This window comes from Peromyscus maniculatus, chromosome 20 (assembly GCF_049852395.1).
Source record: "Peromyscus maniculatus bairdii isolate BWxNUB_F1_BW_parent chromosome 20, HU_Pman_BW_mat_3.1, whole genome shotgun sequence".
Lineage (NCBI taxonomy): Eukaryota > Metazoa > Chordata > Mammalia > Rodentia > Cricetidae > Peromyscus > Peromyscus maniculatus.
Window position 1 is genome coordinate 60,397,330 of NC_134871.1, and position 15,914 is coordinate 60,413,243.

General features: G+C 38.6%; 1 protein-coding gene across 34 annotated transcripts in view; it reads right to left on the reverse strand.

The window, feature by feature from the left end:
* Window positions 1-15,914, reverse strand: part of Kif21a (kinesin family member 21A) — a 125,768-nt gene that overhangs the window by 39,228 nt on the left and 70,626 nt on the right. For 21 of the 34 annotated variants that reach the window (XM_076556621.1, XM_076556636.1, XM_076556635.1 and 18 more), the window contains exons 8-13: window positions 12,543-12,738; window positions 11,989-12,178; window positions 11,554-11,617; window positions 8,148-8,351; window positions 3,959-3,997; window positions 85-175 (exon numbers count right to left, since the gene is read on the reverse strand). In XM_076556621.1, coding sequence (XP_076412736.1) covers window positions 85-175; window positions 3,959-3,997; window positions 8,148-8,351; window positions 11,554-11,617; window positions 11,989-12,178; window positions 12,543-12,738 — 784 coding nt within the window. The remainder of the gene's footprint in view (window positions 1-84; window positions 176-3,958; window positions 3,998-8,147; window positions 8,352-11,553; window positions 11,618-11,988; window positions 12,179-12,542; window positions 12,739-15,914) is intronic. The other 13 variants (XM_076556631.1, XM_076556623.1, XM_076556634.1 and 10 more) reach the window with 1 other exon arrangement.

Sequence of the window (15,914 nt, forward strand, 5' to 3'; positions counted from 1 at the left end):
AGGAAACCATAGCTATGAGAACAACTTCCATTTAGTTTGTATACATTAGTGCCTACAATTTATAAGTTGTTCTCCCATACTTACCACTTCTAAACCATTATTTTCTTTCTCTGAAATGCCCTTCTCTTCCTTCTTCTCCTGGTCAGTGTCTGCATTATCCTCCTTTCCAGACACACTTTAAAAAATGAAAAGGGAGAAAAGGAATATGAGATAAGTACAAGGGCAAGTCTTCACTTTTTTTTCTTAGATTTTTTTTTAAACCATCAACAAATTATAAAAACGAAATGCAAGGGTTAATCATCTAACTAAGCAAGGCTGCTCTGTCTGAAGATTAGAGAAAACAGATCTCACCACATGGCGAACATTGTAAAAATTGACAGCACTGAAGGAAGTTTCTCTTCTAGAAATACTGACAACAGGCCAGACACTGAAGTGAAGATCTGATGAGACAGCAAAGTGCCCCTCAGTAACAGCCAATTGATTACAATGCACCACAACTTAAATTTAAAAGAAATCAAAACAGGAAGTTTTGGCTCCCCATCTAAATTCATGAAAACTTCTCTCATATAAACAGAAAGCTATAAAATTATGCTTAGTAGTATCCTAATAAATTTAAGGTTAATTTTAAAGGTTCAAAATTACTCTGTCACAGTTGAGTCTGCCTCTATGGCTGCATCCATCAGTGCTGGCAACTTTTCTTAGGCCTTTCTGCATAGCACAGCATGATTTCTCGTTATATGAGCACAGAGTGAACTCCAATATTATCTGAAGTTCAGGCTGCCCTCTGACTGACTCAGAAATGCCAGCGTCTACTACAAGTTTCACCATGAAAACTGAAGCCTTCCTCTTCTGTTTATCTGATGCCTACAGGCATAACCACACAATGGTTATGGCTGAACTCATTTAGCCCTGGTAGTCCTAAGCGAAGGTAGAAGACTACAGTGAGTGAATTTTTGGCACACCCCAATCGCTCTGATCTTTCTTGGGTTTACCAGGCATGGTAAACTATGTACAGAAGTTACACTTGGGCTCACTAGACTCATATATTTTAGTAAAACAGTGTTAATATAGCAAATCTTAAATAAACCATACAGTTTGTGTTATAGTGGAATTTTAAAATCATTAAGATTAAAAAGAAGAGCCAAATACAGCATTATTTCCAAACAAACTTCCTCCAGAAAGCACTTTATGATAGCCACTATTTCCACTAGATATTCCGCTAATAAAGAACTTCCTGATTGGTACTTGGGCTTATTTCTAGTTTATAAGTGAATAATTTGACCTCACTTGGGCTCTGTTATTATTACTTAACTCTAACATTTAACTCCAGGTCCCTATTCTTGTACATATTTTTATAATTAGAACAATAATATAAATATTTTTCCTCCTAATCACTTTCCAGTTTTTAATTTGTTTATTTATGTGGTTATTTATTTGATCTGCCATTCCCACTGAACTAAAAGTCTCTTGAGAGTAAGACTCATATGTATATGGCTTATCATTCATTTACCCAAGGCCTGCATGGGATAACTTACACTAGTGTTTATTAATAAGTCAATCCCTATGAGCTACATGAACACCTGTGTTTGAGCAGTCCTCTTGTGTTTCACATACCAGTCAAGTTAGAATAGAAAATAAGGTTTGAAATATTATAAAGATGCATAGAACATGGCAATCAATGTCTTTGGAGGGAGAAGTAAAAGCCACTAAGAATAGCAATACAGTGGTCATAACTGGAGTCAACTAAAGTGCAACAGACTTCCATGAATGTCATTAAATCACTGTACTAGAGGAAAATAAAGTGGGAGAAAACTAGGAACCATATGGAGTGAACAACTATGACAAATCCAATCATATTCAAAGGCCAGCAACACATACTCAAATACTACTGTGCTAGAGGCTGGGACGCAAGCTGTAAGACACACAGGGGATGTGTGGAAAGAGGATTATTTTATCTGTCATCGGGTTTCCTCCTCTTCGCTGATGCTCCTTATTTACTGCTACTGGAGTATGACCTCCACTACGGCTGGTTTGTTACATTACAGTATCATCTGAAATCCCTTTCCTCAGGTTTATGGCCCCACAACTTTATTACGAATACTTGACTACCACACCCTCCTGCTCCCTCAAGTAGTTACTATCCGGCCTAACAAATGTTATCGTTGACTTATATCTCCAATCATAAATTCTCCTTGCACTCTGATACAGAAAAATCAGCATCATTGATATATATTATGCTTCTAAAAAATACTTGTGAAGTTTAAGCTTTACAGGTGATATTGATAAATATTGTATCTCAAGCACTCTCATTGTCTTTGATAAATGTTAACAAATTGATAACCCCAAATAGCTACCTAAGGGTCACAATTAAATTTATACTTTACACAAAAACAAAATCTTGGGAACTGGAACAAACATAAGAAATTAATCTCTTCATCTGACAAATAAAATAAATAAACTGTGGCCTTGTGAAGTTTTCCACACAAGGGACTAAGAGCAGATGTCTTGAGTCCCAGCATGAAACACCCACATCCCGGGGAGCTTGTTAATGCAGAATGCCAGGCTTCATCTACATGCTACTGTATTAGATACATTCAGATACAGTTATGCTTGTGAATTGATGATTGAGATACAGTCCTAGAACACTAAGCTGTCCTGCATCTGCTGTCCTATATGATCACGTGACAGCCAGAGCAACCTCTGTTTACCAAGTCTGTATGTATATACTTCAAGGACGGAGTAATTTAATGTGGTAACATGTTTCCACATATAACCCTAAAGATTCATTGTATTGTGAGCTTTCCAAATAGGAGAAATTTTGCATGTATAATTTTTTTAGTTCAGCTGATAAACATGCTGTCCTAAACTAATGATGTTTAGTTGAGTTCCAGTGTGAGCTATAGGCAATTAGAATTACATTCTGGTTATAGAATACTTTTTAAGTTATAAACTTCTAGAATATAAGCTCAGAAACTTTAGACTCAGGATAGGATATAGAATACCACTAAGGTGAATATATTATAAACTAATTTATGATTTAATAGATTTAAAGTAAACTAGTCATTTACATGTTCTGTACAAGTTGTCGAGCTCAACTTTAAGTAAGAGATGATCTGTGATCTCTAAAGAAGAGCTTCGCAGATAACTGCATTTCTTTTGAAACTACCTCGTCAACTGGGCTATATGATTTGGTGGCTTGTTTTAGAAAACTCGAGGAAGAAAGGCTCTAATACCAAGCAAACATTCACTTTTCTAAATAAATACTCATATTCAGGTAAGGCTCCACGAAATGGAGGTCAGCTGCTCACTTCTAGGTTGCGACGGGAAGGAAGGGAACTGTCCACATTTTAATATTCGCTTGAAATACTTGTGGAAAGTTAAAACAACATTTTTCTAGTTTAAATTTCAGGATTCCTTGTCAATCTGACTTGTAGGAAGCTGCAGTTCCTTTTGCCCTTCTACTATTTTAATGTTTCCTACAAAGATTCCAGCAAATAAAGAAGAAAGGCATCTGCCCACGAGTTAGCATTTGCTACGACAAAATGTCAATCACTGCCCACTTACTTACTCCCACTCTGCTCACAAGCTCCCTCTAGATACAGAAATGCTGATATTTGTTTATAATCTGATGGTGAAGGTTTGTCTAATTTTACTGAAAAAGGTTAAGTAATCATCATACTTCCGGCAATTTATTTGAAAGTGAATGAAATTGGTTGCATTTTTAATTCAAGTAACCACAGAGTTCATTATTTTTAAATACTTTTACTTTTTCTCTGCTATGTTTTTTTTTTTTAAATAAAATATCATGACTTTAAGGAGGACCACAGCTAATCTAGCCTGAAGCAGTCTAAAATTCTATGGCACATTTTCTTGCAAATGGAAATAACGTATTTAAATGACATTTGAATTTAGGAAACAGAACAAAACAAAACAAAAAAAACCTGGGAAATATTCCAACCTTCTCTCTTCTCGATTGCTTTCCTCAAGTTTCTGTAGCCTTCAAATCACGAGGCACAGTATGGGAAGGCCAAGCCAATGAGGGCCAGCCAGACAGCGAGAGCAAAGTGACAAGAAGGTAAAATGGCACATGAGCTTGAAGATGTTGAAACAAACCGCAAAGATATCATTAAAAGACAACACGCAGTAAAAAGGCAGTACATGTTCTATGACTACAAACTAGAAAACCAAGAGTATGACATCTAAGAAGAAAATACAGGTGATTGGGGGGGCGGGGACCGTTTTACAGTCAAGTGCAGTCTCAGTTCATATGAGCTGGTCAGTCCTGACTGGATGTCATGGCTGTTGTTAGCCAGAAATAGACCAATTTTTAAAAATTTTTCCCCATAAGGAAAGGCTACTTTCAATAACATCCTCCTCCTCTTCAATCTTTCAAAAGATTTTTTTATGGTATCATCGAAAGACCCTCATGGAGTAATGCCTTTATACCATAAATGATAATACGACATACAAGGTACTACTTTAAGAACTTGACTTCATTGTGTTACGATACACATAATCATCACTAAATCTAAATTTAAAAAACGCATGTCAAAAGTATATGAGATGGTATTACAGACAAATGAATGTGGCTGTTATACGATCAGTGAAAAAATACAATCTTGTTAATTGATAAAATTTTAACAAGGTTGGGATCAAAAATTCACTACTAAAAGGGCATATAACTAAGGCAAAGGTGGAAATAAAATGGGAATTTTAGTACTTTCCATTAGTAACACTGTTCTTTAATCAGAATATTAAAAAAAACTATAAATTGATAGATATAGGTTTCAAAATATAACTTAAAGAATATCCAGTATACAAAATTAGGGATCTTTACTCAATGGAACGTACTATATATGAATATTTGTCACGTGGACAATATAGATGGGCTAGGCTCTGATTAGGCAAATTGCAAACTGCACCCAGCACACTGTCTAGAACCCCACAAAATCCTCTTGGAATCATTAATATTTACAATCATGAAGAGAATTATCTCTCTTAAACTTATGATGTATGGTTTCATGTAATTTTTATTTCTTGGGCAGTGGTTGTCTCTTACAACCAATTTACATACTGCTTTTATAATATCAGACTAGCAATCTGAGAAACAATTCTGCAGAGAGATATTCACCGGGGATCAGACAGTGGAACACAATGACTAGAAAAAGGGAGAGTCTACACAAAAAGACCCATGTTTCCAGAGTTTCAAACCAACACCACTACATCCAAGTACAGCACAATCTGGAAGATGACAGTGTTGTACCGTAGTTCATTTAAAGCTGGATATCCCAAGGCACCAGACTAAATGTGTGAGTGGTCAATTTTCCTTATCTCTATACACAAAACAGTGCACACAGACACGACCCCGCCCCCATGCAATCTAGGCTCGCACTGATGATAATGAACTACAGTGCTTAAAGTATATGGCTTCCTGGTTAAGATTCCAAATTTTCTATTATTATTATTATTAATGTTGTTATTGCTGAAACCCTTTGGTTTGTGTTTGCTTTGCTTCAGGCCTTTGCCTAAGAGGGGAGCTTATTTATATTTTTAAAACAAGAATTTATATTGCATAGATCTAAAAGTTACTTAGACCTAAATGTGATTAGTGAAGTGCTTTTTGTTTAGGTTTCCTTTTTTAATGGGACATCTGTGTGTATGTGAGCATGTGTATGTGCATATGTGCATACATGTATTTGTGTATGCGTATGTGTGTGTGTGTAGCTGTGAGTGGTGTGTGTGTGTGCTGTAGCTGTGTGAGTGAGGTGTGTATGTGTGTCTATGCAGGCATGCGAGTGTGTGTGCATGTGTATAGCTGTGTGAGTGGGGTGTATGTGTGTGCATGTGTGTGTGTGTGTGTAGCTGTGTGAACAGGGTGTGTGTGTGTGTGTGTGTGTGTGTGTGTGCGTGCATGTAGCTGTGTGAGCAGGGTGTGCCTGAGGAAGTCAGAGGCTGCTTTCCAGAGGTAGTTTCCTCCCTTCACTGAGGGTTCCAGGGACTGCACTCAGGTCTTTAGGCTTGTCAGCAAGCGTTTTGGGTTTGTTTGTTTTTTTCTTGTGTGTTTCTCACTGAGCCAGCTCCAGCCCAGGTTTTCAGTTTTTTAATATAGAACACTTGTCTACAGAACAAGACAAATATCATTAAATTCTATGACTTGCCTATGCAGTTATGTGAGGTCACAAACTGGCTCTCGAGACCTTTCTATGTGACTAGTACATAAAATAAAGTCTTTAGGCACAAAAATCATGTGTGGACTTGACAAAGGGACACTGTATGTGAAATGTGTTCAAAAAATCACTTTCCAAGCACTCTGTGAGTGTTGGTTTGGGAATGCTAATTGGTTTTCTCATGGCAACCTTTCACTTACCTAGCTGCTTGATTTTGCTCACCAATATTTTGCCTCTAGCTACAGCTCCACATACTAGGAAGTAACTTCTCTCTTCACTGGGCATCCTTACGTTTAGTCTAGCAGCTTGGGAAGTCATTATTATGAGCATGTACTATTGTCTTCACTTCACTGCCTGAGTCCTTCACAGAAAAACCACCTTAAATCACCTCTGCTTTGTCTCTTTTCTGTTTCCCTTACACTGGACAAGGCTTCTGGATTAAAGAAAACAACACAAATATAAACCAAGTATTTTCCATTAGTACTGTCAAGCCCAGTGCTTATTAGAATGCATTTTCACAACAATAAACTGAACCAGAGCTATTAAGTACCCATAGCCACTATAAAAAAAATATCAAAATGACTTTATTAGGATCCCTTTTTAATCTTTTATTACTCATATTCAATAAGTAATTAAAGCAACATCTAAATTAAATTTAAAAGGAAAGTATAGACTCAGCCCATGACCTTGAAAACTGCACGCCTGCTTACACTTACTTACTCATGAACACAAACTACCTCGGCCCTTAAAAACAAGTCACACTATCCACAGAAGTGAACTTCGCAAGTCAATGATAAACCATGGGAAAGCATCTCATGTTCATTCAAGCACAAGGTGAACATTAACTCCCACAATCATGTGGTCCTTACAGGAGTGCAGCTGTACACCAAGAGAGACCTAGTCACGATCTATGTCCTACCGTTGCTCCCATCATCCATGAAAAGCACCTCCGAAAACATCACGCGCTTAAGAAGCCATTGCCTCCTAGCCATATGTGCAATGTCCTGCTTTAATTATTTATCTTTTCTACCATGAAGATAGAAAGCAGGGTTAACCTAACAGATGGAAGTTTCTAATGACGTTCAACAACTGACTGTTCAAAGAAAACACAAATGCCTTGTTTTCTAAACACTTTTCTAAGTAAACGGAAGGAAACAGCCTGTAAAAAGGCAATGATGTTCCTGAGCCCCCCTATACCAGGACTGCGGAAGAGAAGATTGCTTGGCCTCCCTTTGAACATCTAGCCAAAAACGTTTAAATTGAGTTCCAGTGGCATGGTCAATATTTTCGTGGTAAATAATTGGACTGTACTATAGAATCAATAGGTAAATATGTAAGTAATTTGAGGACTTAACCACTCACACATTACAAATGGTCAAATTTTCCATTTTTCCCTTTTCTTTTGGGCAAACGGGAGGCATCACGGCACGGAAGCCTGCTGCAGGGGTAGAAAGCTAAATACTTCCCCGAGAGATTCAGAAAACCTGAGATACAGTGGAGAACGTTCATGTAACCAAATTAGACGCCCTGAAGGAAATATTTAGAGGCCAAATGACATTCGGATTGATTAGTCAGCCTTTAGTGAAACTAATCAGTTAACAGGATTAGAACGCCTATGAGACTACGCAATTCTATCAGGAAGTGAAAAAGGTGGACAACACACTGTTACAATGGGACACAGAAGCTTCACAGAAAAGCAGGATGGATGGAATGCAAAAGCAGCGACTTTAAACAACAATCTAATAATTTCTAATAGTAAACATGCCTTGTCATAGTCTAAGCACAATACATTACTACATGCTTATCGCTAAACTTAATTTTCTTATATATATGTAGAGATAAACCATTAGAAAGCATATAACTGCAGTCGTAAGTTAATTTAAATAATTTTATGTATTCATATACTCATGAGACTATGCACACATACGGCAATTATAAACTAAATGTCCTGGAAAAAAATATTTGATTTTATAATACTACCTTTTTTTCTTCTTCTTCTCTTTCCTTTTTAGCTTTTCCAAATCTTTCTTGGCTAGATCTATAATTTCAATAGTTTCTTTGTCCGAAGACAGTATGGTAGGAGAGAAAGCTGATGACCCACTGAAATACGGTGATCTTGCTGTGGCTCTGGTCAAGGTTTTTCGAAGGTTCTCATTCACTGCTTCACTTTCTAGTAATTTTGCCCTAATGAATAAAAATATCTTTAAGTAGGAACAATTTTTATTACAGTAAAACATTAAAAAAAAAAAAAAAAAACTCTTATGCTGGCATCTCCAGGTATATCCTGCAGCCTTGAGCTCCAGGACACTGCTTGTAACCATCACCACCATGCACACCGGAAACACATTCCCCTTAGCTAATGTCATGCTCTTCTATATTTTCAAAGTAGCACAAAGCCTGGACAGTACCAAAATAAAAGCCAAAAGTATTTGAAAGTACAATAAACCACCTACCAATAATCTGTATTTCAGACTATTATGGAACAAACAGCAGCTGGTTCATTGTTTTATTTCCAAGGCTTGCATTTAGTAGGGGCTGAAACCTGGAGGGCTCATTTCCATTAACTCCAGCCACATGAACAAAGGCCAATTTTTTTATAGGCTAGAGAGAGAATGTGTCTTTATCCCTCTCTTTCCACTCCCTGTCCCCCAACACATAAACACACGTGCTGTTGCTTGAGTTGTACTGACTAAATGATAGTGTGACAGGAGAGAAAGTATTAGCCATCTCAGTGAAAGAGCAGAGTTCATCTGACACTAGATCTGGGCCATCCGTCACTAAAAGCCCCTACTGTTCCCTGTGTAAAACAAGGATTAGAACAGGTTATTTTCTCTAGGGTTGCTAGGAGAATCAATTATGTAAATTTAAATTTAAAACTTGCCACACTGCAACTATAATTAAACACAATAAAAATTCTTATGAAAATTAGAAATAATATCATTATCCAACAGTAGTAAAATAAATTAATTGTAAATACAAGGTAGTGCTATAGAATCCTGAAAAAAATGTTCATGATGCACTGTCGTATTGCAAAGAACAGATAAGACAACAGACACACTGTTATGAATGAATATATGAATATGAATACCACTGAAAATAACTGAAAAGATAAAGCAAAATGCTAACTTCAGTTCTCAGCTCTGGAAAGAGTAGAAATTTAGTGATTTCAGTGTTCTCTTTTTATATTGTCATCCTCCTACAAAAGTTTTAATATCACTAAATTCAAGGATTAAATGATGATTGCTTCAGTCTATTAAAAGGTCACTCTTATGATTTCATAATCTGAATAATAAGATTTAAAATAAATATCTAAGTTGTTATAAAATTCAGATATATTTCACATAGTTTAAGGGGTTGGGAATAAATCTTCAAAAGAGTAAATTCTGACAGAAATATGGAATAAAGAGAGATTAGTAGGTAAAAATAGGACTTGAAAAATTGAGCTAAGTAACACACTGGACCTGTACAGCTCCTTTTGGCTTCAGAACATTCACACTCTATTGTTTTACTCAAGTCCATAATAACTTTGTGAGGCTTAAGTATCTCTTCTTATAGACTAGCACACTAAAACTCAGAGATGTCAGGTAATTTAGAAGAGTCAAGTAATGTAGAGGTGTCAGATAATGTAATGTACAGGTGTCAGAGAATATAATGTACAGGTGTCAGGGCATGTAATATAGAGGTGCCAGGTAATGTACAGTGTCAGATAATATAATGTACAGGTGTCAGGGAATGTAATGTACAGGTGTCAGGGAATGTACAGGTGTTAGAGGATGTAATGTACAGGTGTCAGAGAATGTAATGTAGAGGTGTCAGGGAATGTACAAGTGTTAGAGGATGTAATGTACAGGTGTCAAGGAATGTACAGGTGTTAGAGGATGTAATGTACAGGTGTCAGAGAATGTAATGTAGAGGTGTTAGGGAATGTACAAGTGTTAGAGGATGTAATGTACAGGTGTCCGAGAATGTAATGTAGAGGTGTTAGGGAATGTACAAGTGTTAGAGGATGTAATGTACAGGTGTCCGAGAATGTAATGTAGAGGTGTCAGGGAATGTAAAGGTGTTAGAGGATGTAATGTACAGGTGTCAGGGAATGTAATGTACAGGTGTCAGGGAATGTACAGGTTTCAAGGAATATAGAGGTGTCAGGGAATGTAATGTAGAGATATCAGGTAATGTAGTGGGGTCAAGTAATATACAGGTGTCAGGGAATATAATGTAGAGGTGTCAGGGAATATAAACGTGTCAGGTAGCACCTTGTTAATAAAGAGGAGATTAAACATCAATCCAGGTTATCCAATTTGAATTCAGAGTTCACTTATGGCTACCTAATATGTCAATTATTGTCACATGGTGCATTATAAACCTGGGACTCTAGGAGACTACTCCTTAAAGCTGGCACACATCTAACTAAAGAGCCACCAAAGTGATATCAAAGTCAGGACTATGAAACAAAGTATTAACCCATTCAAGGAAGGGATTTGACAACTGACTGCCCTTGGCCCCTGAGTCATCGTGAAGCACTGGTAAATGCTTCAAGGAAAAGCCTCAACACTGTGAACATGAAGGTACTAGGTGCTGCTTTTAGTCACGAGGAGTGGAAATTATACTGGCAATCTCCTAGGAAATAACGATGCTGTCATACCATTGGGCCGATGGTGAGATCAAGGTTTACATGCAGCTTTAGAGTAACAGGGTGGAGGAGGGGAAACAGAGCACAAGAACCAGAACACAATCAGCAGGAATCGTGGCCAGAACCCAGGGAGTGAAGGAGAGGAGGAGCAGCTGTCTACAGATGGAAGAGGACCTTCAGAGACTGAGAGAGCAGCTGTTTCTCAGAGCATGGCAAAAGTGGGGGCGGGGTCCTATAAAGTGAGGAGAGATTGGTCTGATAAATTCTAGACAGCTCAGGGACAGCTCTCCTAGACAGAGTAGAACCTGACAGTTTAGGCTGAATCCTGTGCAGAACCAGGTCACAAACCCAAAAGGCCTCTGTCCAACAGTAAGGCATGAAACTTCACACACACACACACACACACACACACACACACACACACCTGAAAGTCACAATCACGTAAATAACTTTATTGCCATGTTAACATTAGACTATCTTATTTGTCTTCGATTTCTGAAACATTTAAGAGACCAAGAGAACTTGGTGGAGGCAGGAAGTGGAGAGAGTATTTGTCACTGAGAACAACTAGAATAGCCCAGGGATGAAAGGGGACAAACAACGCAAATTCAAGACAGGGAAATATGAGAGTAGTTATGAAGTGGGACCTCCTCCCACTTGGTTATTATCTGCAGACATTTCCCCACGGAGCTCAATGAGGTTTTACTCCATGAGAAACTAACTAAGCATCAGGGAAAACTCGGAAAACTATACCTGAGATCTTCAATTTCTTTGATGTAACTATGAATCATATTACTAATCTCTTCATTCCCTTCACCTGCAAGATAAAATATGAGATGAAAATTTTATTTTAAAATGAAGACTTCAGTATTGGGAGCGCAGCACAATGGACTAGTACTTGCCTAACATGTATAAGGTCCCAGGTTTGAAACTTAGTACCAAAATAAAACACAATTCCTATAACAAATTTCCTGCCCTGAATGACATAAACAGATCATAAAATAAAACGTTGCACAGGGCACATTTTTTTATATAGGAATATCTTATTTTTTAATTAGGTATTTAACTTGAAATTATAGGTTGTATATAAAAATGTAACATTTCAACTTCACCTATTTTGAGTAATCAACACAAAGAATGATGCCTTTCAGAAGTTAATCTCTCACCCACCCCACCCTAGACACATACCTGCTCTGGCAAGAACTTGATTGGCCTGATCGCTGACAAGCTGCGTGATTCTGGCCCTCAGCGCATCCACAGTCTCTTGCATGGCTTTTATTCTTACACGCAGGTTGTTATTTTCAGTCTGCAGCATAGCATTCTCGTGAAACATGTCATTGATGCTCTCCACACCCTCCTCATCAATTATTCTTTTGCCCTGGAGAAGAAATATTCCCTTGTTGGTTAAGGCCTTCAGTACACAAGCATTTTCATTTAAAGACACCCCAAGATCACACAGTTCTATAACCAACAGCCTTTTTATCTTCCCTGTCCCAAGGCAAAAAAATCAATTTCCTTCAACTACAGTCTTTCAGGGTGCGTTAGTCAGGAGAATTACAGATTGGGTAAGAAGCCTTTTGAAGAAGTTTAGGAAACCCAACTCCCCAAAGACTACCTCCAAAGACAAATTTCTATTCAACCCCTCCAAAAAGATATGATTGCGTTCACGTGACACGGGCCCTCAGGGTGTCAGAGGATGGCCAGTCCCTCCTGTTGGCTTACTGTCCCTCCTGTTGGCTTACTGTTTTGTACTCCATGAGCTCCATTTGCAGTCGTGTGATCTCACTTCGGAGCGCATTGATTTGCTGACTCGCTCTGTCTTGATTGACCATCACCTTGTTCTTGATATTTCTCGCTCGGTTGGCATATTTAAGAGTGTTCAACGTCTCCATAAAATCTCTGTCTGAAGGGCTGACGCATGCTATCATGATTGTTTGGCTGAAAGTTACAAACAGTAAGGAGTTGTAAAAAATAAAAAGCAAATAATGAAGTACTTACTTTAAAAGTCCTGCCATTTAGAGGCCCACAGCCAAACAGTAAGTGGAGAGAACACCCAAATGGGAGATCTTCATTGGTTCCCTCCCCTCAGAGATGAGGAACCTTGCAGAAGAGGCGGGGGGGAAGAATTGTAGGAGCAGAGAGGTGGAGGACACTGAAGAACACAGCCCACAACATCAACTAAGCAGGGCTCATAGGGCCTCACAGAGACTGAAGCAACAATCATAGAGACCACATGGGTCTACTCTAGGTACCCTGCATATATGTTACGGTTATGTAGGTTGGTGTTCTTGTAGGAATCTTAACAGTGGGAGTAGATGTCTTTGACTCTTCTGTCTGCTCTTGGGACCCTTTTCCTCCTACTGAGTTGCCTCACTCAGCTTTGATATGAGGGCTTGTGCCTAGTCTTATTGTATCTTGTTACGCCATGTTTAGTGGATATCCCTGGGAAGCCTGTTCTTTTCTGAAGGAAACAGAGGAGCAGTGGATCTGGGGGAAGAGGGGAGGTAGGGCTGGGAGGAGTGGAGGGAGGCAAAACTGTGATGGTGATACACACGAAAGAAAGAAAGAAAGAAAGAAAGAAAGAAAGAAAGAAAGAAAGAAAGAAGGAAGGAAGGAAGGAAGGAAGGAAGGAAGGAAGGAAGGAAGGAAGGAAGGAAGGAAGGAAGATCGACCCTGCCCTTCAAACAGCATCTTCCCTTGAAGACTGATGCTACTAACTTAAAAATAAAGTCAAGTTTAAAAGTCCCCATGCTTTAAGACCACCTTAACAAAAGGATTTTGTTTACTTAAGTAACACAGGGAGAGAAAGGATATATATTATGTTCTCTGATGTATAATCCCTTGAGAATGTATGATTATATACATTTGTCTCTCACTTCTATGTAAACTTTTTGAGGCAATGTATACAATAATTCTAAAACTATTTTAACTACAAATATGGCATGTTGAAAACAAAAATAATGCCATTGCGTTATTTTAGCATTTTAAAAAATTCTTCCAGGGTTGGAGAGATGTCTCAACAACTATGAATACTGGCTGCTCTTGCAGAGGATCTGGATTCGATTCCCAGAACCCAGAGCACACGATCCTCTGTAATTCCAGTTCCACAGGATCCAACACTGTCTTCTGGCATCCAGGGGTGCTGCATGCAAGTGTTATGCAGGCATACATGCAGGCACTCACACATACATATAGAAACTAAATTTAAAGTGCCTTAAATTACTTAAAAACTTCTTCCTTTTCACTGATGTTTTGATTTGATTCAGCTTTGAATTATCTACAAAATATAATCATATTCAAACAATGGAAGCATACAGTATAAAACCTCATTTGTGGTTGAATAATCTAGGTTTTGGGGTTCCTGGCCAGATTACACTGGAAAATACTGCTTACAGTCATGATAAACTGACTCATCAAAATTGAACAGTCAAATGCTTATGTGCCCCAGCTATTATGTCTGTCAGTAAATCACATGAAGGCTCTCCCAGACACTTGCAATCCAATTTAAAATGACGTAAGAACAGCAGAACACTGGTATTCTTTCTCTACCTCCTGGTCAGCCACAGGATCCCACTGCCGTAACATTCTCCCTCATCACAAGGAGGTTGAGCAAACACAGACTGAAACCCTTTGGAACTGTGCAAGCTTCTCTCTTCAGCAGAAGCCTCACAGCTCACCGTATCCCCATCAGATGCAACTATTTATAGAGAAACATGCCGGAAACCTGAGGCGGCACGATATGAGTGTATTGATTTGAGTCTTAATGTCGCTGTTTCTGAGCACTGATCCCATTGCCATCCGTCATTGCATAAACTGAAATGACTCAGTCCGTAATGTGCTGGGCACACAAGTATACAGAACCAAATCTAGATCCCCAGCAGTCACTTACGTGAGCCTGCAATCTCAGACCTTGGGAGACAGGAAGAGAGGATCCGAGGGCTTGCTGGCTAGCCCATCTAGCTAATCAGTGAGCTCCAAATTCAGTGAGAAAACCTATCTCAAAAACTAAGGTGGCAAGCCACTGAAAAAACACCCATATTAACCTCTGTCTTCTACATGGACACACCCACACAACACACTCAACCTGCATTCACAGATCCAATTTACCTACCCTGGTAGAAAGTTAACTGCAATGAATCCTAATCAGTAGTCTCCTTAACTGCTTCCTTCCTCTAGTAATCTCAACAAGTTCGTAGTGGCCCCTTTTAGAAGGATACTACCAGTTGTTGAGGAAGCTGATGCAGATTGTTCAAAATAGCCTATGCCACACAGTGAGACCTTGTCTCAAAAGTACAGTAAATTAAAAGGTCTATTTCTGTATCTTTTCTATTCTATCAACTCCCCCCCCCCCCCCCCCCCCCGCGCCCCGGGGTCTCACTGCATGTCCCTGGATGACCTGGATCTCAGCTATGTAGTTGGCTTCGAACTCACAGAGACCTACCTGCTCCTGCCTCCAGAGTGCTTGGATTAAACTTTAAGGCAGTGGTTCTCAACCTATGGGCCACAACCCCTTTGGGATCAAACGACCCTTTCACAGAGGTCACTGAAGACCATCAGAAAACACAGATATTTATATTACAATTCACAACAGCAACAAAATTACGGTAATAAAGTAGTAACGACAATAATGTTATGGTTGGAGGGGTCACCACAACATGAGGAACTGTATTAAAGGGTCGCAGCATTAGGGAGGTTGAGAATCACTGCATTAAAGGGATGTGCTCCTCTACAGGGCGCTTCTACCAACTCTTACTTATTCCAGCCTATCTTTGCTCTTACTATTTTTCAGCATTCTATCATCTAACCCTCCATGTAGATGGACTTTTTCTCTGCCTCCTGTACCCTTTGCACATTTCCTTTCTATTCAGTAAACTTTTGTTGTTGTTGTTGTTGTTGTTATTATTACACGAAAGTTTTACATACTCCAGACCCTAAAGGCCTGAAGAAGAGGGCCCACCAAGTTTTATTCATCAATGTACATCCAAATATGTAATACAGTATTTGGATGCTTTTTAGTCATTAATAATTCTGTTGTATTATTTAAATAATTTATTACATAAATAAGTAGGATGCACTAATAATGTTCTGGAGAGATCATTAAGTTGAGATCATTC